Here is a 25,093-nt window from a genome sequence, read left to right on the forward strand (position 1 = left end):
GTCGTCACCGACGCAGTTCGAGTTCCCTCAAAGGGGAACGTCTCGGGTTACGTATGTAACCCTTGTTCCCCAAGAAGGGGAACGAGACACTGCGTCGGTCTGCCACACCTCACCCCGCCTGGAGTGCCTTGCTTCATAGAAAAGGGCTAATGTGTCCTCTGTGCCGGCGTGCTTATATACGCCTCCAGTCACGCCGTCACACCAATAGGATTGGAGTAGTTTCATTCATGTTTCAGCCCTGCCACGCCCAGAGGTGTTCCCATAGTGTCGTCACCGACGCAGTTCGAGTTCCCTCGAAGGGACAAGGGTTACATACGTAACCCGAGACGTTTTCTTGGGCTTATTCAACATGAAATACACACAAATTCATTTTCTACATGAAAGTCAGGATAAAAAAAAAACAGCTAAAGTAAGAAAGTGTTGCCTTATTAACAGACTTAACAAGTAGAACAATCTTTCTGTCTATCATTTTCAGTGCATACTTTGCTACTTTGGAGACTTTGTTGGATTTGATTGTGGTAGGTAGGTAAAATCCATAAAAATCAGAGCTCCAAGAGACAAAAAAAAAAAACAAGCATCATATATGTATCAATTTGCATTTATTAATTTAAGGAAAAGCAATACAGTGTAAATTCTTACAATAGTAAATTTGAGGAATGTATTTTTCTTGTACTCTTTTATTTTTTTAGCTTTTTATAATGATTGAACATGTTATTATGATATATGTATACAATACAAAATCCCAGTAAATGTAGAGTAACATCCCAGATCACCACTTAAAACATATTATTTTGATTCCTGTGATTGCTCAAAAACAATTTTACAACATGCAGAGAAGCAGAAATGCTGTTGCAATGAAGGAATTTTCTTCAGCAATAATTAAATAAGACTAACATTTATATTAACGAATCACTCAAGTTGTAATTATTACTTAAAACATAATTGAATAATTACTGAATATTTATAACTGATGATTATTAATTGATTAGGATGCTAATTTCATATTTAGGATTTGATTAGGATGCTAATTTCATATTTAGGCTGGTTGTTGTAGTATTTGCAGCAAAGTTGTCAGCAGAGCAGCCAGGAATATGGCTGTTGGGTGTTCTGCAAGCACTGCTCCCCGACTTGTGGTGTTTGCTAGAAATCAAAGCCAAAAACGTACATTTACTTAGACTGTTACTACATTTATGGTTGAAAATGGATAAAATACAATATTTTGTACCCCTGTGTATAGAATTAAGTATTTCTACATCATGGAAGTACAGTGTGTAAATTGGTATTGTAAATGAGTTGTAGTTGCTCACCTTGTGCTGTTGTCTTTGTAGTCACGATTGCACTTGTGGTTCCTATGGATGAGATTAAATTTAGTTAGACGGTGCACTGTAAAGTCAGTCAACACCCAACAGGGTTACTTCATTTGCTCTACAACCACTTTATTGCATATCTTTAACTGGCTGCTAATTAAATTGGTACAGACAACAAACAATAAATATTAAATCATGTGGGGAACTGGCCTGCTGTGGTAGCCATGCTAAATAAATACAAAGTGTATAATCATGATGTTGCCATAAAGATTCCCATTGTCATTGACATCAACTGTGGGGCATTTGCATCCTCTTGTTGCTGAAAAATACAGGGCCACCTTGAGGTTAAATAGCTGAGATCCCTACTAGTCTTCTAGTATCTTCAACCAAGTCCAGTTGCAATTGATTTTAACCTTGCTTGGATAACTATCTGTCACGGTTTGGCTTTCCCCCCTCCGCTGTTTCCTCCCTCCCAGTATTTTCTGTTTGTGAGCTGTCTATCAATTCACTGTTTTGGGGATCAGCTACTTACCTGTCTGTCCGCTCTCCACCACTGTCCATTGGATCACTTGAAAGCATCTTTTGTTCAATAAAACTCAGTGTTTGATTCTAACCTTTGCCTCCGTGCTCCTTGATCCTAGTTTAACTCAGCCTAACGCTATCACTGCACAACTGAGATACTTTCTGTTCAGAGTGAAAGCTAGTGGGTCTTTCTGAGTTACAGTTCATTACTATGTGTTTAGTCCAGTTTACTTGGTCAGGATGTTTTGGTTGTTCTTATTGTTAACTTTCCATAAGCCAGTATATAATCCTGATATACAATTAGAATGAATCTTTTGCCCTAACCTTAGATGATTTACCTGTCTCAATTGTTTCTTCAAAGCAAACATAAGACACGACTTGATACAAGATTTGATGTTAAGTTGCAGAGCTTGTTTTTTTTGTCATTGCAGTGATTACTTATCAGTTAGCTGTAGAGTTGCACCACATAATGCAAGTAGGTTCCTATTACTAGAAATACAGTATGCCAAAGTGTGCACATAAAACCTACTGTCACTCAATACACACAAAAGATATATATTTTTACCCTGTGTTGATGCACCAGTGCTGCTTGCAGTTGATGCAGCAGTGTTTGTGGTGCTTTCGGAGCTGGGAGGTGCAGTGGTTGGGTCGGTTCTGTTGGTGGTCAGGCCCAGACCCAGTCTGTCCAGTTCTGATTGCAGCTGCATGTTCACCCAGGTCTGAATCACAGTATCATTCTCAAACAGCTTCAGATCTCGCAGCTGGTTACCCATCAGGCCTTGCACATTAGTCACTGTCAAACCCTGCACATTTCAAATAAAACAATGAAGAGGCTGAGGAAGTTTTTTTACATACTGGACACTTAGCTTCAATGAAAATATAATAGATTTAAAAGATAGTTGATTCATGTATTTTTGAGACACCATTGTCATAACATTTTAATCAAATTTAGAAATGGCTATAATATTTAACCACTGCAAATGACAGCTTGTCAGACTTCTGTTAGGGTTGGCATACTTGGCCCAATAAGAACATACTACATTTTGTAACTTTTTTTGCAATCTGCTAGTATATAAAGTATACTGTGTTAAATTGAAAGTAGGACAAATTACAGGGTATCACAACTATTAAATTAAAGTACTGACTATTTTGAAAATCACTTAATTGGTTTGAGTAATTTTTTAAGAATTCTCTTATTCCAGCTTCTTAAATGTGAATATTTTCAGTAAACTGAATATCTTTGGGTTATGGACAAAACAAGATTGTTTGAGGACGTTATCTTGGGCTTGGGAAACTTACTCTTTTTCCTGAAATTATATATCTCAAATATATATGGACAACACAATTATCAGCAGATTAATTGACAGTGAAAACAATCGTTAGTTGCAGCCCTAAACTCATCATCTTCCTGTGGTTGACAAAGACCTAACTGCAGAAGCCAAGATTTAAGATTTCTGACATAACTAAACTGGCTCATCCTAATAAAAATGAAAAACTCTTATTCTTGAATCAATCTCAGAAGAAGGACATTAAACAACTGCCAGTGATGGGTGTGTGCTCCTCCCAACCAGTAATGCAATGGATGAGAAGATCAATATCAGTGTCATATCTGTAAGGCTACAGCCAACAGCCGGATAACTGAAAGGTGCAAACAGGTAGGAACAGCAATTTAAACCCCTTGTATTGTCATTTGTTTTATTTTTTATACGGGTTAAACAAAGGATATAAAACGTGATAATTTGCGAACTTTAGAGGTGGTTATCTTAGGGGAAGCTGTTTCCCCCGCTTCCTGTCTTTATACTAAGCTAAGCTAATCAGCAGCTGGCTGCATATTGCCTTAAACTTTTTTGAAGGTGGTATAAACCATCTTAACCAACTCCCGGCAAGAAAGAAATATGCATATTTTCTTTATTATCATCCTTCGATTCAATAATTGTGTTCTTACCCTTAGACTCTCCCAAATCCGTTACAGTGTTAACAAGTCAAATTAATTACCTCAGCTAAGTTGTAGTATATTTGCAATAAAATAACAATAGATGGTACATGTCCACAACCCTCTATGTTCACAACTCTTTAATAAAAATCCTTACAGCGATCACGTTTGGATCCAATCTCTGGAAAGTGGCTATGTCCATGTTGATGTTCTGGGTTGACAGTGCTACTACATCTGACAGAGGTGCCCCACCTATCAGAATAGAAAGAAAAACAGGCAATTTGTGGGGAGTGTTCATGACAGATAAAGAAACAGCTGGAAAGACAGGTAACATATACTGAATTCTTACCTAGATAGGGCATAATTAAATTGTAATAGGCACTGGCATCGGCACGTTGTGAGCTGAAGGAAGTGTTGCTGATCTCATACAGGACTCTCTTCTGCTCAGATGAACATGATGCCACATTCAGAGGTTTGGCATTTCTGACAGGGTGCAAGAAGAAAGTAACATATAGTGTCAAGTCTTTATAATCACTCACAGTGACCATGTTTAGGCATCTTTCAGCTCCCACCTACCTGATACTGTCTGGGGTGATCGTCTTCAGAGTACTGGTGTCTAATGAGCACAGGTTGGAGTCAATACTGTTGAGTTCAATGCTGCCCAGGGAGTTCCCAGAAGTATTCAGATACATGGTGATAATAGCTTTGCTCTAAATGACATTAAAGAAAACACCTTAAGTGAGCAAAAGGAATGATTATCTTTCTGACATTTTGTAGTTTTGAGGATCCTTCTGCATTGTACCTGTGCTGCCTCCCATGGTCCATCATTAGCTTTCATGAGTGCTGCAAGGGTGTCAATTTTGGTGATGCTCCACTTGGCAATGTCATCAAGTGACGCCGCACGAGACACTGAACCAAGCACCTGAACTTTCTCTTCAGAAACACCAGATGGGAATGCCTGGTAGAAAAGAGAATGTGGAGTACCACATGGTAATGTGTTGAAATATACTGTAATCCATGTAAAATTATCCCAACATCATTTCCTCATGAAACACTTTTGCCAGTGTGACATGGCATGATGACTGTAGTCCCATAATAACACATAAACACATAACAACTCAAAACAACCATGTAATCCAATAAATATGTCTCAAGAGATGTTACCTGATTGAGTTTCTTCAGAATAATTTTCTGAAAGTCAGTGTCATCCACTTTCTCACAGATAGAGTTGAGGTTGTCCTTCAGAACGGGGATGTCCAGGCAGAGGTCAAATTGCGTCTGGGCGTAGCCGAAGGGGAAGGAAGGGTCACTTATTGTCACCTGGGTGATGTTGCCCTCAAAGCAGCCTTGAGAGTAATTGGCCAATGAAAGAAAATATCATTATGTCATTCTATTAAACACACACAAAAACATTGTACTCTATAAGCTGCTACTTAAAAAACATGCTAGGCCCTGCTGCCTTGTTCCTCTTTACCTGCTGCTCGTATTAGTTTGAGAGCGCTGATCTGTTGAAACAGCATTTTGAGCTTACTCTTCTCTGTATTTGTTTGCCTCAGTTGAGGCATAAATGTCTTAAGGAACATTTTCTTTGTTGTCTGTGAAAAACATTACAACAAATGCTTTTTAACAAGTTGGAAATGGATATGAGGTGTCTCTTACAAGGTACTTTAATACCATGAAATTAAATGAATATTATTGGAGATTATCAAGAAACAATAAAAACAAAACACATACCGTTTGGAAATTGTCCCAGATATTTCTTGTGAAATATAGCGGTAAGATACCAAGGTTTTCCAGTGTTTGCATGTTCCAGGTGGTGACTTTCCTGAAAACAGAAGATGATATATTCATACAGTCTGGCGTGTTACCTTGCTACCTATTTGGTGGTATAGGATGCAAAATTTGTTGCATGGCGGTTAAAGATCTAGTATATAAAAATGCCTCTAAATAAAGGTCATAATTTGTCAATATATAATGTTATATTTAGCACAGTTAAAGTATAAGGCTGATGTTATTCTTTGTTTTTTTTATTGCTAACAAATCGTGCTAATAAATGCTGTGTTTCTCTGTCTCTCATTAGTGTCCCACTCCCCTATCCTGTCTGTGAAACTTGTAAAACAGCTGGACACTCATTTTTAACAAAAGCTATTCAAACAGTAGAAAAATGCATTTGTTGGGCAGTTTTATTTAGCATTTGGTAGTGAGTCAGAAATGTAGTATGTATTAAAGACTGCGTATGTGAGATTGAGTCAAACTAAATTACAGTGTGTGTACAGAGTGTGGTAATGAATGAACATATCACCCAGCGGAACTGTGTAGAGCTCTATTGCTGGTTGTGGTCTTTTTATTGGATTTGTAGAAAATAAGAACAATCTAGAATATTGCCCGCCTTATCCTTTAAACTGCAGTTGTAATGTCTCTTAATTTGATTTAATTCTTGTACCCGTATTGAGTTTTCCCAGACAGCAGCAGTCTCTCCATGGCAGCCACCTGACTGTCAGAGAAGTTCTTACAGGCTTTGAGTTTTTCCAGGATGAGAGGATCAGCGTTCTGGATGTCAGAGCTGTCCAGAGTGCAGGCCAAGTTGCCCAGCACCTCCACATCGTCTCTGTTCAGATTCACACCACTTATACCCTAGACAGTGAAAAACACAGTATTTACTTTAAAATTGTACCACAAATCCTTGAATTGTGTTTACTTATACTGTTTACAGTAATAATGTGCAACTTTTGCATATATGGATGTATATAAATATACATGTACATATTTTTTCACAGATGCCATACAATGGTGATTGAAGTTGCATTTCATGTTTTTTGTTTTTGCAATAAGAGTTATATGTATGTTTCCTATTTCCCTTAGCAAACCCATAGCAAGCCTTAATTTAATGGCACTCACCAAACATGTCCTGGCTTTACTGAATAGCAGTGAGTCCTTGTTCAAAACGCTGGACGTCACAGAGAAGTCTGCAGCACCCAATGCGGAAAAGTATGACCTGCAGTTGGCTCCGTTGACATCTTTGTTGCTGTAATAAATAGACATAAAGATGTGGAAATTGGGTAAATCACAAATTTGTACCTTGATTGCACAGAAAGCTTTTATGGGATCTGCTCCCCTCACATGACCTTAAAAAGAACTTAAGAAACTAAGATATTTAGTAGAATTTTAAATCTCTTAAGTGCAATGATGAATAACTCTGTTGGTACTTGTCACTGTGGGTAGGTTTTTTGAATTTAGTTTAAAGCAACATTATGTAGTATTTTATCTTAAAATACCAGCTCCAAAATCATGATGGATTTTGATGGTACACTGACTTGCAATCGGTTCAAGTCTGGCTTTAACTCGTTGGCATGACCTAAAAGAGCTGAAAGGATGCAGGACAGATGCCCAGCTGGCCCTCTTGCTACTGGACTGGCTTTTTATGTCTTGTGTTGAAGCGCTTGCTTGATCTTTGGCTGGTTTCGTATAAGTTGTGGACTTGCTACTTTTTAATCCTAAATAATGTCATCATAACAGATGTATGTGTACAGCTGTAATTTATAACAGTGGTGAGTTACATGGTAGGGGCGCCAAAACGTACAAAAAAACAAATCTTACATAATGTTGCTTTAATTATTGACACATAAATGTGTCAATCATATATGTTTCTTAAGGTTATTGTTGTTGTCTGTAACTGTTTTCATGCTGCTGTCTTGGCCAGGTAGCCCCTGGTAAAAGAGATTACTGATTTCAACGGGTCTTACCTACTTAAATATGGTAAAAAATCAAATCAATAAGCCAATGTATACTGTTTTAAACCAGTGACACACAATGAGGTCAGTAAAATAAAATGCTTGGAGATAGACTTACTTTAAGTAGAGAAGCATGCCTGAGGGATAATCTGTGAAGTTCTGGGACAGTTTTCCATTGAGTAGGTTGTACATGCAAGTCAGCTGTAGAAAATTATGCAAAGGCACAGAATAATACTAATTGTTATACAAGTTAGTAGTCCAAAACAATTAATGACTCTGGTATAATACATCCAACTTATCTTGATTATCACCATAAGATAAATAGTATAGTGATGTTTTTCAGTTAAGTTTAGTTTCAGGTAGGTTTCATTTGAATTTACCTGTGATTCCTTCAGCGCCACCTTGGCCCTGCCTGTCCTTGGCCTACAGGCATAGATCAGCTCTTGGATCCTGGTGGTTGTCATATTCTGTACTGACGTGCAGGTGAAGCCTTGCAGCAAAGAGGGAGAAAGCCTGCAGGAGACAATGAAAAACACAAAGAAAGTTAATAGCCCATGATGAATCTTATTTTAATAAATAAATTTATTAAAATTTGTTATGAGACTTGTTTACTTACTGCTCTGTGTCAAAGTTTGTGTTACTCAGTGTCCCAAATAACATTGCAGCCTAGAAGAACAGACAGAGCAATGTGAGCTAAAACTGAAACTTGTGTTTGGAAAATTTCAAGTGATTTTAGTCCACCTATTTCAGCATCTTTCAGACAGGTGAGACTTTGGCTGCGTGTTTTTGAACAACTTTTAAGGTTATTTTCACTCCCCTCTAGCTGAATATAAATGTAACAGGGGGCCTATGGGCTGTTGATAATTATCCTTAGTCTTGTAATCACCTGATAATACTAAAAGAATTTTACTTTATGTCAAAGAGGAGTCACACTATGCAACAACAATAAAAATAACCCTATATAAATATGAAGATTTCTAAAATAAATATGAAATTATTTACATGTGCAATAAAGTATTATTATATCGGATTTGAATCTCATGTCATTATGTTTGTGGCAAACATTAATGACATGAGAGTCAGTAAATGTTGCTTTTATGTCTTGAAAAGATCTCACATCTTGGGAAACCACTGAATAAACATAATTTATAATACTGTGATAGAATGTCTGTGACTTCAGTTTGAATATATAAAGCATCAACTATTTTAACTCTGTTCTTTGTGTATAACCACATACTGACCTGATCTTGCGTCCATGTCTTTCTGTTCATCACATTGATGTTCACAGTCTCCTCAGAGAATATCAGCTTGTACAGTGGGATCTTAGTTGCCATGGCATCGGGGACTTTCAATATCACATGGGCTGGGCTTGCGTCCACAGAAATGATCTAAAAAGATCAGAGATCCTCTCAAAATTCCTTTAAGTGACTACGCACAAAACACATATTAGGTTTTGGGGTTCTTGAATGTTATTTTCTGCCTTTACATACATTTATATCAACCTGGCATATAGCACGTTATAATAAATCTGGCCAATGTGCTTTTTGAAAGTCTAGCAATGTATGTAATGGAATTCATTAATGCACTAACTCAACAACTGAAATCACAGCTCACAGTTCACCTGTAGTAAATAGAGATTTAAGGCTGTATTAACATTTTTAACTACAAAGAAATAAAATAAATGAGCCCCGACTTGAGAATCATGGCTACAATGTTGTGGTTAAAGTTAAATTTGTACCTTGTTGACGAAGATCTGTTGGAGGACTGTTGGGGCTGCCAGCATGTTAGAAATAAAGGTGCTGCTCGTGGAGATGTTGAGTAGCTCAGAAGCTGGGATTTTTTTCATTGTCTCTGAAGGAACTCCAGCAACAAGTGTGCCAAGTGATTGCAGGGAGACTCTGCTGTTGATCTGTTTAACACATGCGCATTTATCAAAGCTAAAGTGGCATAATGTACTTGAGGGTCATTTTATATTTAATACAACCATAATTAAACAATAGTCTTTATCAACCCTGTTAAGTGGATAGTAAGTAATTTACCTGGAAGCCAGAGGAAGTCATGCTTTTGATGATAATGGTGGCCTGCTGCAGGCTCCAGTTGCTGACTGAGCTCAAGGTGGACAAAGCGGAAATCAGCACTGACGGGGCAACTGAAGTGAGCTGGCCAGGGGACAGGCCTGAGCTGGCATTTCCCAGGGTCACAAAGGTCTTTTCTGTAATGGTCTGGATGTTGGATCCCAGAGTTGCAAATACCTATGGAATAAAACACACTTATGATAAAATAAAACTGAGGACATTTTACATTAGTGTTACTGTTTTAACGATATGAGATTCATGCACAATATGTTCAAAGCATTATCAGAAAGACACAGAGAAAGAGTGAGCACGTGAGAAACATATTAAAATGGTGAGCAAGGTTGCAAAGGCAAACTTACAAACATTTAGACTCGTTAAAGACTGTTTTATGCATGATCTTTTCACAGCTAAGTTACTGTGTACATTCCTGGTCACGGGCAGGTTCTACATCAATCAAGTTGCTTTAGATGATGATATAATTGTGCAATTTAATTTTGGACAGTGCACTTGTATTCATTAATTATCTTGCGCTTGCAAATGTGTTTTATGGTCAGTTTGTTCTGTCATTGTGTTTTGTGCTGTATATTTTGTTGTACGTTTTGTGCTATTTTCTACAGTTGGGCATTTCAAACTAGCTATAAATGCTGTGGTATGTGGCACTAGTCCATGCTATGTACTTGTCCCTAGACAAATAAACAATAAATAAATAATACTGCACAATTATCAGTTTCCGGCTATTTCTGTGTACAACAAAAAAACCTTACTGATGCACCCATATAAACTGCTAGCATGTACCCACACTGCAACTCATAAAAAGGAGCTATGACAAAGAGAGAAGAGAGACAGAGAGACATGCTCCACTATCTACAGAGTTGAGCAGATTCACAGAGCATCTGTTTGTTGGCACATCGAAAAGGATCAGAATTACAAGCACTATAAGTACACTAACGTGTAATCAGTTTATTTTACATACACACAGGCCTTTTCAACATTGCAAATCTTTAACTGATCCATTCTCATCACCTATTAACAGCTAATTCTATTCCTATTCAGGATCATGACAGCCTGGATCGGATTCTACAGTACACTGGGTGAAAGATGGGAAAACCCTGGACAGGTTGTCATTCCATCATAGTGCTAACACACGCATCTCATTCTTACTTAACTGAGGGCTCCAACACTAACCACTCAGACACTGTAAAGCTGACTCAGCAGACCATGTATTTCAAAACTGAAAACTTCATATAGCTTCAAATTTTAAACCCAGCCTGTCACAAACTACACAGAAACTGTCAACAGCAACAATGAACTGAAACTCTGTACTGAACTGATCAAAAGGATTAAAGATATGGAATAAAATCTTCTTTTCAAAAATATTTAAAAACTTTAGGACAGAGGTTAAAACTGTCTAACTCTGTGATATGTGCAATGTATTGTTTTAGTGTTTTATCCATAAGAAAAGCCACAAACTACTGAAGCTGTCATACCTCAGTGTCCTCTGTTCCATTGCATAATTTATTCAGCTTATCCAAGATGAGGAGGGTATCAGCTTCATTCATAGAAGAATATGCTGAACTTGGGACATCAGGGGAGCACAGCAAAAGGCCTGGAAGACTAGATGAAAAGCGTCATTTTTTTCAACTTCAAATATATAAATATATAAAATCTAAATATAAAATCAATAAAAAAACATTTTATATTTTAATGTACAGAATTACTAACATTCATCCACTAAATAATATGTATGATATACATAGCACAAGTAAATTTTTAATCAAATGTGTCAAATCACACTCACTGTAAAGGGCTGAAGGTTGGGTTGAATGCAAAAAGCCGTGAGATGTAGTAGTTGGTTACATTTGCCGGGATTGCGATGTTGTTAAAGAGCTCCAGGTTGGCTTGGTCCACCAAAAACACTTCACTCTTTAAAAATATAGAGACAAAGAGGGTTTCATAAATTATTTAATTATATCTTTGGTTTTGTCAGGCTTAACTGAAATAAACTAATAATGAAATGAAAATAGATTTAAACAAAACTACATTACAATTGGGAAAGCTATGGCTATTCTAATTAAATTAACAACTTCTATATTTTGTTCAAGTTTAAATTTACATTTACATTTACTCATTTGGCAGACGCTTTTATCCAAAGCGACTTACATTTGAGGAACAACATACAAGCATCAACAGAGCATCAAATACAGATCTACAACTGACATACTAGTACATACATACTAGTAAGAGCAGCAATAAGTACTAGTAAGAGCTCATAGTACATATCACATCAATTGGGTAATTACCTAGGGAAGGAAGGAAGAGTTAACAAAAAGTGCAATCAAAACAAAAAAGTGCAATTAATACAAGATCATTGTAGGGGATAGAAGAAGAAGAGCACAGGACATGCATGTTAGAGGTTAGGAGTTAGAGGTGTTAAAAGAGGAAGTGTTTTCGGAAGAGATGACTCTTTTCAAGAGTTTATTGAAGTTAGAGAGGGATGCCCCTGCTCTGATGGCGTGTGGTAGCTCGTTCCACCATCGTGGAGTCACAGATGAGAATAGCCAGGACTGGGATTGCTTTGTGTGAAGTGATGGCAGAGCCAGGCGGCGTTCGTTGGAGGAGCGTAGCGGCCGAGAAGGAACGTGAGTTTGTATTATGGAGTTTAGGTAGATGGGTGCAGACCCAGTAGTCACTCTGTATGCAAGCATTAGTGATGATTTTCCTTATGTTGTATAGAGCAAAGCGGCATGACCGAGAGACAGCAGCAACATGGTCTGAAAAGGACAGCTGGTCATCAATCATGACACCCAAGTTTCTCACCACCTTGGTTGGAGTGATGGTTGAGGAGTCAATTTGTAGTGTGATGTTATGGTGGATAGATTGCTTGGCTGGAATGACCAAGAGTTCAGTCTTAGTGAGGTTTAGTTGAAGGTGGCAAGCCTTCATCCATGCAGATATGTCCGAGAGACACTCCGTGATCCACGCCGAGACGGTGGGATCGCCTTGCGGGAAGGATAGGTAGAGTTGCGTATCGTCTGCGTAGCAGTGGTAAGAGAAGCCGTGCGAGCGAATGATTGGCCCCAGTGAGGTGGTGTAAATTGAGAAGAGAAGGGGCCCTAGCACTGAGCCTTGGGGCACCCCACACTGTAGGAACGCCCCGAGAAGTAGGATTCGAACCACAGGAGTGCTTTACTCGAGATGCCCATTGCTGAGAGAGCGGATAGCAGGATCCTGTGGTTGACTGTGTCAAAGGCAGCTGATAAGAACTGAGGATTGGGCTGCAGCTTTAGCTGACCTTAGGGCTTCTGTTACAGACAGAAGAGCCGTTTCAGTAGAGTGGGCACTCTTAAAACCAGACTGGTATGGATCTAGGAGGTCATTCCGTGAGAGGAATTCTGAGACCTGTTTGAATACTGCCCGTTCAATAGTTTTGGATAAAACTGGTAGAAGAGAAACTGGTCAATAGTTCTCAACTTGAGTTGGGTCAAGTGAGGGCTTTTTGAGCAAGGGTGTAACCCGGGCCCTTTTGAAAGTGGTCGGGAAGGTTCCTGAAGCCAGAGAAGTATTTATCACATGAGAGATTGTCGGGACCACGGTAGGAGATATGGCTTGGAGGAGATTCGTAGGAATCGGGTCCAGTGGGCATGTAGTTGGACGGCTACAGGTAAAGAGTTCTGATACTTCGCTCTCTGTGAGAGGAGTAAACAAGGAGAGTGAAGAACCACTGACCTGGGAGGGCAGAGGAAAAGATGTAGTAGGACTGATACAATGGTTGAGTTTGAATGTTTCAGAGAATTGGCTAGTTATAGCCACCACTTCGCCTGTGAAGAAGGTAGCAAAGCAGAGTAGTATCAGCAGACAAGTTTGTGGGTAGTGAAGGTGGATTTAGTAGCGCTTTAAAAGTGGAAAATAATTTCCCTGAGGCAGTGGCACTGCTAATTCTGTTATTACAGAACGCAGTTTTGGCATCACTGATGCTTGTTGAGAAGGAGGATAGGAGCAATTGGTAGCCCTTAAGGTCGGCGGGGTCTTTTGTTTTTTGCCATTTTCTTTCAGCCGCTCTGAGATCAGTACGGAGCACACGGATGGTATCAGTTAGCCACGGGTGGGACTGGTTTGGGCGAGCAGGCTTGGTGGATAGAGGACACAGGCTATCCAGGCACGAGCTTAGCGTAGAGCACAGAGATTGTGTGGCATCATTGACCTCAAGTGAGGAAAATGTGTTGAGGGAAGGTAGAGCAGAAGCTACCACTCAGGCAAAGTGAGCGGGAGACAGGTTGCGGCAGTGTGAGACCAATGGTGTTGGAAGAATGGGCTTTTCCTGTAGGCATACCGTGAACTAATAAATTATATAACCAATATGAGGACATACTTGACTTGTGGAGAGAAAGGTGATGAGATCATCCAGAGTGATAAATGTCACAAAATTGCCGATGTAATTGACAAACCAGGCGGTGGAACTGAGTTCTGAATCACTGGCATTGTAGCATCTGACTTCAGAGCCTGTGGAAACAGGGAAAAGCCAGAACCGTGTGAACAAATAACCTAATATAATAACAATCAGTTTTTATCTTTATATGATTTATGATGGTTCAAACATTTAAAGACCTGTGAAGCTGACACTGAAACAAAACTAAGAGTCTTTAGCCATGCTAGCGACTCTGCTGTACTTGCATGCTGACTCATTTGTGATGGAAAGTTTGTTTTACAAAATTTAAAGCTGCACTAAACAGGAATTCCGTTTAAAAAATCCAGTCGTCTTAGTGGTCAAAGTTACAATACAATGATATGGTAGAATCACACTATTTGCACAAATTATTTTGTACAGGTGGGTGTGGACAATTCCCCACTTACACTAAATGACAAAACGATAGCATTTTCCCAAAAAAAAACCCTGGTTGAAAACATTATATAATTGCAACTATGTGCACTCCACCTAGATGGACTCAATATTAGATTCTTTTCTATAAAACATGAGGACTGGGTTAGTAAAAATGTAATTCTTTGAATTGCTTGTATTACGAATCCATCTTTATGCATTTAAAAATGCATCTTACCAGTTGTCAAGTAAGTCCTGATGGTGGTGTATACATCACCCCGTCCAAACTCAGCGCAGTTGTACGTAAAGTTATTTCCCATTACATAGATTCTATCGGAAGAAAAACAACACAACATTGTGTATCATGTAATCCATCATGGTAGCCTGGAGCGTTCTGACACTATGAAAAAGACACTTACAGTTTCTGCAGGGCGAGACATGAAGCATTCTGCACTTCGTTGAAGCTGATGAGGCTTTTGCTGAGGAATCTAAGATAGTTCCTCAATCGTACGTCAAACCAGGAGTTAACTTCAGATCTGCTGTTGCTGCTCAGTGCCAAGTGCCAAACACAGGGGAGCGTCACCATTTTCACATTATCTGGAACATCCTCCTGATGGCACACATGTGTATTTGCATGTTTAATGAGAGACTGGTGACATTTTAGGCTGATGATCATTTGATGTATTGTTTACATATAATGTATACAGTGAAACAAATATCAACATGTAAAAGTGACATGTCTCATCAGTAATAATGTACGTTACATAGCAGCATTCAGAAGAGGGACATACAGTTTCTAGGAAGGCAGGAGTGTTGTTGTAGTTGTCGAAGATGACACAGATGTCAGAGTCGTTACTAATCACATCGGGTTGACTAAGGAACTGAAACAGCTCTGTGGTGCTGATGGTACTTAGGAGCTGAAAGGGGAAAAAAAGACAGTTTCAGATGCAGTTAAAAAAGTTGTAGTATACGGAGGAGCATTTTGATATGATGCTCTACATCCGTGGTCATTTGCATTACAGCTATTGCCAGGTGGTAACTTATAAATTAAGTGATACTATATTAATCCTCCTGTGAAAAGTCGATGTCTGTATTTCATCCTCCACGTTTTAAAAAAAAAGTCTGTATTGTTATGTGTTACCTCTGACTTGCGTGTCTGTGGCAGAAGAGACTTGAACATGGACAAATCTGGGAAGCCAAAGCTGAGGAAAGTGTTTCTTAGATAGATATAGAAGCTTCCACCTCTGTAACACTTCAGGGGCGTTGGACCTGTTTTAAACACAAATTAATCACTTCACAACAAATTCTCTTTTGTCATAGATGTGCATCCTCATTATTTTTATTGTCCGCTTTGTAAAATTATCTCTTGTATTAACCTTGGAGGAACAGGAGGATCCTTCTGTAGATCTCCCTTTGGGTGTTGTTGGTGAGTGTCACATGCAGCGTGTCCAACAATCTAATCCTAAAGTCAGATAAATAAAAGTCTAAGCCATTAAGAATACATTCTATCACAATGATCATGAACACCCCCGCAGAAACTCTTACGTCTCTTGGCTGCTGTTACAACTTCTGTTCTCCACGATGTCAAATAAAGGTGTGACCAGGCGTGGAGAGAGGTTTACCAGGAGAGGGCTCAGCCGAACCCTGAGCCACAGCAGGAACTCTGTGTCATTGATGGCTAAAGAGGACAGATTCTCTCTGTCAAATACTTCCTGGAGGAAGGCAGATTTCACCTCCTCTGTGTAGTTGGTTGGGTGGATCTAGGGGAATTTTACTTAGTATTAATAAGAGTTTGAACTAAATGGTTTACATGAACGTAAAACAGTTATGTTATGTTAATGTTACCATTTATTGGTCAGATATTTCATTTTATTTAAAAAGTAAAATATGTGTTCCTTTGTTGCTTTTAAAAAACAACTGAAAATACAAAATGCATCCATTTTTATGGATGCATCAAGAAATTACCATTTGGCTTTAAGCCTTTGGAAGGTGAGCCATTGTGCCTGTTTGACTGAGAGTCGAGCAGGCTCACTAGGTTACAAGCCAAGACAGTGTTTTCAGTATTTTTAACCTGGGCCGTATTACAGGTCAGGCTCCATTGCTGCTGTAATATGTGAAATTTCTGACCTGTGAGACAAATAAAGGCTGATCTTATCTTATCTTATCCTATCATATCTTAAAGCGCTCATAGTACTTATTATGCTAGAGCACTGCACTCCAAGAATGCAGGGTTACTTATGGTCCTTCAAAAGTAGAATGGGAGCCAAAGCTTTATGCTCTATATGAAAAGTGCAATGAGATAACTTTTGTTATGAATGGGCGCTATATAAATAAAATTTAATTGAAATTCAATTTAACAGGACCACACACTTGACCATTAGGTTCTGCTTTCAAATTATTCTGATGGCATGTGTCTGAAAAAATTTAACAATCCTGGTGAAAATACAGTCTTTCTTGATACAACCACTAGATGACACAGATTTTTTTTTTTTTCAAATTGTATTGATAGTTTGTATAATAACAATGTTGACTATTACTGAGCAAAAAAGAGGGTCAGCTTTGTAAATGTTTACCTTAATGGCCGGTGACACTATGTCAAAGAAAGCACCAAAGTCAACAGGGTTGATGACTGTCATGATTTTTGTCACATCTTGCATTGTCTTTAGCTGTGAGGGAGTTGCTGCGAGCTGGGCAAGCTGAGTGAGAGTGAGAAGATCTGCAACCTCCACCTAGAAGTACAGGATTTCAGTAAGGACTCAGCAACAGTGGAACTCGTAGGTGAGTAATGAACCTCACATGTTATACAGACACCTAATTAGCTGACTTAGTATTTGCACTCACTGTGTAAAAATACATTTGCCTTGAAGGAACAAAGGAAAGTGATGTCCTTATGGATAAAGCATGAATAATGGTGTGTTTACCGGTCAAATTAATGTACCTGCAATGTAAATGTACGTTTCACCTTTTAATCTAAAGGTTACTATGCAGACCTGATTGAAGTAATTGTTGCAGCTGAACTGCAAGTATTTAGTGTTTAATAGTTGTATCGAATGTAGCTTTGGTTAGTTTATCCTTATTTTGTCCTTGTCTTGCCCCCTTTACACACGCACTCTGACTGCAGCAGAATTTCTGTCCACACACACACACACACACACACGCACACATACACACACACACAAACAGGGGCAGACTGGTCATTGTGGAGTTTGGGAGTGTTCCTGAACCGCCGGTCCATTTCAGGCTGGGGGTCACAAGTTTTTATTTTCAGTTTCTGCAGCGAAGCTGCCTGTGAGTCTAACAGACTGGGCCAAACCAATACTTTCAATATATAGGGGGGATACAAGCGATACCTCTCAACTTGGACCGATCTTCGTTTTTGCTGAAATTTGATTGGCTCAACGGCGCAGATCAAAGTTTACTTTTCATCTGGGGCACGTTCAATCTCCAAACGTTTTGTCGGGGCTGAACTCAGCGCTGGGTTGTGTGATAGGTGCAAGAGAGATGGTAAATGTGGTGAAAAGAGAGAAAGAGGGAAAAGAAATGTGTGGTGCCAAATGTTAAGAGGTAACTAAATGTGCCAAATTCACCGACTTCTTGGCAGAAAGATTGCTGTAGCAGGTGAGCAGGACCCTGCACAGGCAGAGACAGGTGCATAATTAGGAGGCTAATGCATTTATTATATACTGATTTTTTTTATTTTTGCATTTATGTACAGACATATATTAGGATATATATTTATATAGCCCATATTATAAACAACAGTTTGCAATGTGTTATCGCACAAAGACAACATCCTTCTATAAGCAAGTAATCTCTGTATGTTTGAATTTATATTAGCTGTTAAGGTCAGTGGAGGTGATGGAGAGAGACAGGGTGATGATGACCCCAGCCATGTTGAATGGCAGGGAGAGAAGGAAGAGGAGGAGCAGAAAGAGGAGAAAGTTTGCATAAAAGGCCGGTCCGTCTAGAGGTCCCGGGCTGAATTTCAGTCCCAGTACACCCCTGCATACACACACACACACACACATAAGTGATTGACATCCAACAGGTTGCAACTTACCAACAAGCTAACTGTTTTGGCTGTGTGTTTTGGTTATTCTTGGAGTATAATATGTAAGAAATTCGGAGCTGTCTCCAATTTGTGGGGTTCCAGAGGATTCTCCTCTTTGGAGACTGTGCAGACTGGCAAAGATTTAGAGACCAATTCTAGATCTATGTCAAGGCCTTGGTCAAGGAAAGTAGGAATTATTTGTGTTTTAGATTCAGATCGTTTAGGCTGGACAAGGACGAAAAGGCAATACTTACTCCATTGAAATTGTTGTTCAGTGTCACAAAATCTATGTACGAGGCAAGCACACGGAACCGACCAAAGTTGTCTTCTAGCCAACGTCTGTCTTCAATTACAGATTCAACACATGAGACGCCTGGGAATATAAAAACTGAGTCGTTAAATTGAACATGGCATACCAGACATGTTATGCCACTCACAGCACAGAAGTAGTAGCAAATGCAATGTTATTTTATTATGCTAACTAAGTTACCGGAGGAGGAATATCTGCTTAGATAGTCCATTATGAACGTGAAAACCTGTTGGGTCTGCATCATGGAGAGTTGAGTGAAAACATTGTCGCACCCCTTGACACTGTGAAGACAAAAAATTTTCCATTCACCATAATATGTAAGAGGATCTTTACATTCTCTAATTCCCTTCCCTTCTGATCAATATGACAAAAAGAAAATTGAGATTTCACTCACATTTCTTGAAAGGAGTCACAGCGGATATTTCTTGGAATAACTTCAAATGTGCTTGAACCAATGCTTGGGAGGAACAGAGGTAGATAGACCTGGAACCATAACTTGATTCCCTCAGCACCTAACATGGGTAGTTTTGGTGCAAGTGCCATCAATGTCAGATTTAGAATGGTGTCACGCACTCTTGGGTCAATGGTTGTCAGGTTTTGCTAGAAAAAAATTAATAATTTGTCAGGAGATTTTGTTTTAGTGGAAAAAGGCATAAGCTAAATGTGATTAAAATACTCACCTCTGAAGCACCTCTGACAAAATTATCAAAGAAAGAGTCAAGGTCTTCCACACTTGTTGAGAGAGCAGTAAGTTCTGTAAACACAAGTCTCACAAGGGTTTCATTGGACAAGTTGTTTGGTTCAAGGAGAAATTCAGCTTTTTGTCTTGATGAAAGATAGTCTAGTATTGTCACCTAAGAGAGATATAAAAGACAAAAAACATATTTAACAATTTTAATCAAATCTTTCTCATTTTTTACAGTTATATAGACAACCATTACTCTTTGTAACCTTGTGAACCCAAGTAATGGCCTCTATAGGCTTGACAACATATTCTCATAGATCCACATGCAAACATTCGCTCATGAATACTCTGCCAATCGGGTTACCAAAAACTTGAAAAAGAGGCAAAGTTTACATATGGATATCACCTTTATACATTCCTGTTTGCATTTCAAACACATAAAAAATAATCCAGATCATGATAATAAGACCCATAATGGATTAAAAGAACAGTGGTGGCACAACAAAACGGTACAGTACTTTCAATTTGGTTTTGGTTTTGTGACTAATGTTTGAGCTGGATGTAATTAATGAATTCAGAGAACAAATGCAATGGTGGTAAGAAGACTGAAAATTCCAGAACAAGTCTCTACTGTAGACTATTTATTTCTGCTTTAGGACTAAACTGCCATTACAATTATTTATTTTATTTATTTATTTCTCTCCTATTCATTTACTTATGCTAGATTGCCTCTGTCTCACTCATTTTATCTTGCTCTAAGCTCGTTGAAAACAATGTCTTTCTTTCTTTATTGCACTCTTTTTTTAGACTAATAGTAAAGCTGACAACAACCCCTTACTGAGTTTTAACGGTGACAGTCAACTGTCACAGTTGTGGGATTTGATTCTGTTTTATGTTAGTAAACCCTTCATCTTGTGTTGCTGTAAACTTTGATACTTGTATGTGTGCTCGCTGACTATCTGATAAAGTTCAACTGTATCTCCTCCTGACTAGGGAATTTGGTTGGTCTGATTCCCTCATTCTGAATCAGTTCACTGATCCAACCATTATTTCAAGTGTTAGTTTCCCACTGTTTGGTTTAATCATATATGTTTTTGCTTGGACCTTGCATGTTTCTGGACTTCGGATTTTGGACTGTAGACAATGGCTTTCTTTGCTTATGTTGGACTGGGTTTTGATTTCTGCCTTACTTATTATAACTCTGTAGATTTTGTCGCAGTGGAAATTGTCAATACATCACTAAAATGAACCTGCTCTATTACATTTTCTGCAAAAAGGTCCTATCTCTTGTATTACTGTGTTTGAAGCTTTGGCTATATGTGACATAAGAAAAGCTTGTCCCTTAGATAGTAAAACAATTGTCAATGAGAAATTCCAACTTTTATACATTATTTAAAAAACGATTGATATTGAAAAGTGTGACTTACCACAGAGAGGTTGAAGACGTTGAGGTCAGAGTATGTTGTGTACAGGGAAAATGGACCCAAGTTTGACTCAAGCCATTCTGCATCATTGTCAATTTCCTGCCTGCAAACTAAAGCACGTAAATGGATGTTAGCATACGTAAGTGCCAGTTGTCCTCTCACTGCCATTTCAGAACTTTTTTTTTTTACATACAAGTCCACACAAGAAACCACACGACGCATTTTCCTTTGTCAGACCTACCCGGTTTGTTGATGACACCGGCAGATTTTCTCAAGTAGCCCAGCAGAACGTCTGCGATTCCTTGTCGTCTATGTAACGGCATAGCGCAGAAAGCTCCGGCCAGCCCACGCACTCTGCACAGGGTGAAAAGGAACATTCTTACGCTGTCCCTCATTACCGTTTTGTACTTTGGTGCAATGGAATCCTGCTTGTTGGTGAAATGCTACTCACACAACATGGTAGTTGGTGCAGTTTATGTTTGAGGTTGCGTTCTTGAGCATCATTGGAGTGAAACTTGGGAGGACAAGGACCAGTTTCAGATGGAACCAAGCAAACCAGTCATCTTCCTTGAAGTTCTGGAAATGGGGACTGATGATGGCGAAGGTCCTATTCATTATACGATCTCTCACAAAAGGTTGAAAGTCAGGGACCTGTCAAATTATGACATTAGAGGATTTCAACACCACACTGTTTCCATGTAGCAAGTACACCATACAGGACGCTGGAAAGCATGCAACAAAATATTTGATACAACCGCGTCCACCACAACCGATTTCAAGGTTTACATACATATCTGAGTACAGACTATGCTCGGTTTATAGCCCAGGATTGTGCTTCTTCCCTGAGTGTCACGAGCAGCCTACCTTTCCGTTTGCTGTCAGCTGTGTCAGGAATTCATCCACATTTTCCAGAGCATTGCCCTCCTCAAGTCGCTCAAACACACGGTCGATTTGGTCTGTGTCGGTCGAGGCCCCTGAACTCAGTGTCAACTGTGCCACCTGAGTAGGAGTGAGCACTGACAACGCTTCGGCCTACAGAGGGGGATCAATAGCAAATCAGACAGCAGTAATTGCAGATCCATAGGTCAGCCATTTCAGTTTGGGAGAAGAATACTACAACTGCAGGTGCTACTTACGCTGGAGAAGTTGGGATTGAGGGCTTGCAAATCCTGTAGGGTTGCAAAGCCAGAGAAGCTGCCAAGGTTTGCCAGGAGCCAATCTTTACTCCCTCTGGTAAATGAGACACAGCCAGGATCTGCAAAGAAGACAGAAGCAAAGACATTGGCAGGGTGTTAGCACCACACGCTATCAAGACTTTACCAAACTGAACCTGAGCGCTTGCCTTTACCTGACGAGTCATTTCTTGAAAGGAACGGTTTGATGAAATTAGTGAAGACGGCTTGTTGTGTTTCTCTGTCCATGGATACGATTCGGCGGCTGAATGCCTGGATGCTAAAATTTGAGAGAAAGCTTTTAAACGTCTAAGCAACTAGAAAACTGCCGCTCCCTCTGCAATCTTGTTCACTTTGGAGCAAACTATCCAATATTTACTTACACTGTCTGGTACGTATGGCAGCTGAAGTTCTTGGAGCTAAGGCAGAATAGGAAGTTGGGGGATGCAGAGGCCAGAAACGGACCAAGCTCTGTCTGGAACCAGAATCTGACAAAGGCATCACTCTGCAGTTGTGCCTGGCTGAAGTTTGCAATTCTCAGCTCCCCAAGAGCCTCAAGAGCAGGTGACATGGCTGGATTGCTGTTGTTGGGGGCCTACAATTGGAAAATGACTTTTGGTTGGACACAGAATTCACGCAAGGAAACACCAGTTTTGTGAAATTGTGGCATTGGAGTTACCATGGTGGCGAAGGTCTGGAGAGCCTGGTCTAGTGCAGTAGAAGCTTTTTGGAAGAGAAGCTTCCAGACCTCTACCGGGTATGTCCTTTGGCTTTGCAGTGAGCATTTCATCAGTGTGACCAGGTTGCTGGATGTGAGGTGTGTAGCCTTAGGAGAAAATGTTGACAGAAAAAAAATAAAGCAAAGACTCTCTCAGAGCTCAGGGAGATTTGTCTCTGGACAACAGTGTAGCTCAAGCTAAATCTTTCTCTGGGATTTACAGCTTACATCAAACCATCTTACCGAGGAACAGGCAAGCTCAGCGATGGTAAAATTGCACAGGGCTTCAGAGGAATTGCCAGTAGACAGGGTTTGTTCCAGTTGTGAACTGAGGAAAACAACAAAAAGAAAACAATTGTAACTTTAGTTAGACTGTGTAAAACAACTTTAGCCACGCAAACTCAGCCCCGGACCAAACAGTAATTCACCTACCTGTTGACCGCAGCACAGATGAGGGCCTCTGCGAAAAGACAATATTGGTGTATCAGACATTGTACCTTCAGAATGTCATTGTGTCATCAAAGTTGAAACTTCTGGTATTTTACAGACTTACCATCAATCGGGTCTCTTTGCACTGGAGACAAGTAAAGCGCAAATGTTAGTCTAGTGGCATGAGCTACTTAAAGTACCTTAGCGTGGCCTCCCTACCAAAATGAATGTGCCAGACTTGTGTCTTGTCAATTTTGATCAAATATTGTATAATCCACGGAGTACACCCATAGAAGTGAACTTACCACGAAGGAATCTGGAACTGTGCAACCTGTTTGAGGGAAAATTGAAACGAAAGCATGGCATCAATACAGCTATCATCAAGGCAGCGGTAATCGGCTTTTGTGAAAAAGTTTGTCAGCAGAGCATTTTGCCACGTACGTGCGAATGTCTCCTTGAGTGACTGTATGCTTGCGCTCACGCCATGTGAAAGGGTCGGAGGCAGGGATTTCAAACTTTGCAGAAGACCAGTGAGTCTGAAGGCAGAAAACAGAAGTAATCGTTACTTGCCTGAAGCCACAGTTTGACATCATGAAAACCCAAAATGTCTAAGTGTGGACCTCTGAAATATCTCTTACATAGCTTCGTAGGATGCGCAGCTGATGTTACTGGGGATCACCACCAAGCTGCCAGGCTGGAGGCTCGCCATCACGGGAGCCAAATAGACCTGGAACCACAGCTCAAAGTCTTTAGGCTCAAAGTCTTCAAATTCACCGGCAAGGGCTGTCAAGGTCAGGTTCAAGATGGTGTCTCGTACACCTTGATTTTTGATGATGGTGATGTTTCTCTGCAAATAAAAGGATTCCCGTATTAGTTCATGCGGACATTTTACCTTCCTGAAATCCTTGTAGAAATGAGGGCAAGCTTGGTGACACATCTTTGTACTTTAGTGCATCAGAGGCATGACTCGAGGCATCGTTGGCAGCGCTTCATTCACAAAGCATATCAGAAATGTATCGCTTTGAGTCAAAAACCGGGGCCCCTTTTTAGCTTCTGCAAAAATTCTTTGAGCCCACGGTGAGTTCTACACGGCCGGTTTGTCGGCCAGCTTTCTGGGAAAATATGGCAGGCTTAAATGTTAAGCACTCACCTGCTCGCTGATGCTTGCAAAAGCCTGGAAAAACTGATTGAGCTGCTCGTTATCATGGGACTTTGTCAAGCTTGTGAACACCTCCCTTATGATGGCCTCATCCTCCAAAGCGTGGCTGTCTGGATCCAGGATCAGCTCAGCCTTCTGGTCTGGGGACAGGGAGTCCACAAGTGCCACCTGATGACACAAACAAAGAGAATATATGGATTGCTTTTCTCTTTGACATGGAAAAATCACCCCGGTGTACAGACTGTCCAAGTTGCAAAGATTGTGCTGCTGTTTTCAAGGTAGATTGACAGTGGAATGCATGCCTTACCACAGAGAGGTTGAAGACGTTGAGGTCAGAGTATGTTGTGTACAGGGAAAATGGACCCAAGTTTGCTTCAAGCCATTCTGCATCATTGTCAATTTCCTGCCTGCAAACTAAAGCACGTAAATGGATGTTAGCATACGTAAGTGCCAGTTGTCCTCTCACTGCCATTTCAGAACTTTTTTTTTTTTTTCACAAATAAGTCCATGGGCAAGCCTACACAAGCAACCACACGACGCAGTTTCCTTTGTCAGACCTACCCGGTTTGTTGATGACACCGGCAGATTTTCTCAAGTAGCCCAGCAGAACGTCTGCGATTCCTTGTCGTCTATGTAACGGCATAGCGCGGAAAGCTCCGGCCAGCCCACTCACTCTGCACAGGGTGAAAAGAAACATTCTTACGCTGTCCCTCATTACCGTTTTGTACTTTGGTGCAATGGAATCTTGCTTGTTGGTGAAA

General features: G+C 39.9%; 2 protein-coding genes across 2 annotated transcripts; both read right to left on the bottom strand.

Annotated features, from left to right (window-relative positions):
• Positions 1 to 582: 582 nt before the first annotated feature.
• LOC119910839 lies at positions 583 to 18,802 on the bottom strand. Its single transcript, XM_038729634.1, has 29 exons — positions 18,690 to 18,802; positions 16,958 to 17,113; positions 15,930 to 16,144; positions 15,761 to 15,846; positions 15,526 to 15,653; positions 15,176 to 15,301; positions 14,804 to 14,994; positions 14,623 to 14,714; positions 13,938 to 14,068; positions 11,367 to 11,491; positions 11,056 to 11,182; positions 9,533 to 9,745; positions 9,232 to 9,402; positions 8,735 to 8,881; positions 8,110 to 8,159; positions 7,874 to 8,006; positions 7,612 to 7,694; positions 6,661 to 6,787; positions 6,206 to 6,396; positions 5,497 to 5,587; positions 5,237 to 5,357; positions 4,927 to 5,108; positions 4,565 to 4,720; positions 4,339 to 4,472; positions 4,112 to 4,245; positions 3,920 to 4,014; positions 2,395 to 2,632; positions 1,308 to 1,349; positions 583 to 1,140 (listed from the first exon to the last, which is right to left on the bottom strand). Exons 2-29 carry the CDS (start codon positions 17,039 to 17,041, stop codon positions 1,037 to 1,039), a joined length of 3,717 nt encoding a protein of 1,238 aa, XP_038585562.1. The 5' UTR covers positions 17,042 to 17,113; positions 18,690 to 18,802; the 3' UTR covers positions 583 to 1,036.
• A 3,552-nt stretch (positions 18,803 to 22,354) lies between these two features.
• LOC119910840 lies at positions 22,355 to 25,076 on the bottom strand. Its single transcript, XM_038729635.1, has 11 exons — positions 24,894 to 25,076; positions 24,640 to 24,746; positions 24,324 to 24,500; positions 23,812 to 24,020; positions 23,615 to 23,709; positions 23,479 to 23,504; positions 23,298 to 23,318; positions 23,177 to 23,202; positions 22,988 to 23,072; positions 22,706 to 22,852; positions 22,355 to 22,621 (listed from the first exon to the last, which is right to left on the bottom strand). Exons 1-11 carry the CDS (start codon positions 25,045 to 25,047, stop codon positions 22,406 to 22,408), a joined length of 1,263 nt encoding a protein of 420 aa, XP_038585563.1. The 5' UTR covers positions 25,048 to 25,076; the 3' UTR covers positions 22,355 to 22,405.
• Positions 25,077 to 25,093: the final 17 nt, after the last annotated feature.

Source organism: Micropterus salmoides, unplaced genomic scaffold (genome assembly GCF_014851395.1).
Source record: "Micropterus salmoides isolate LMB-PRFRI ecotype aquatic unplaced genomic scaffold, ASM1485139v1 Ms_hic_scaffold_19, whole genome shotgun sequence".
NCBI classification, from domain to species: domain Eukaryota; kingdom Metazoa; phylum Chordata; class Actinopteri; order Centrarchiformes; family Centrarchidae; genus Micropterus; species Micropterus salmoides.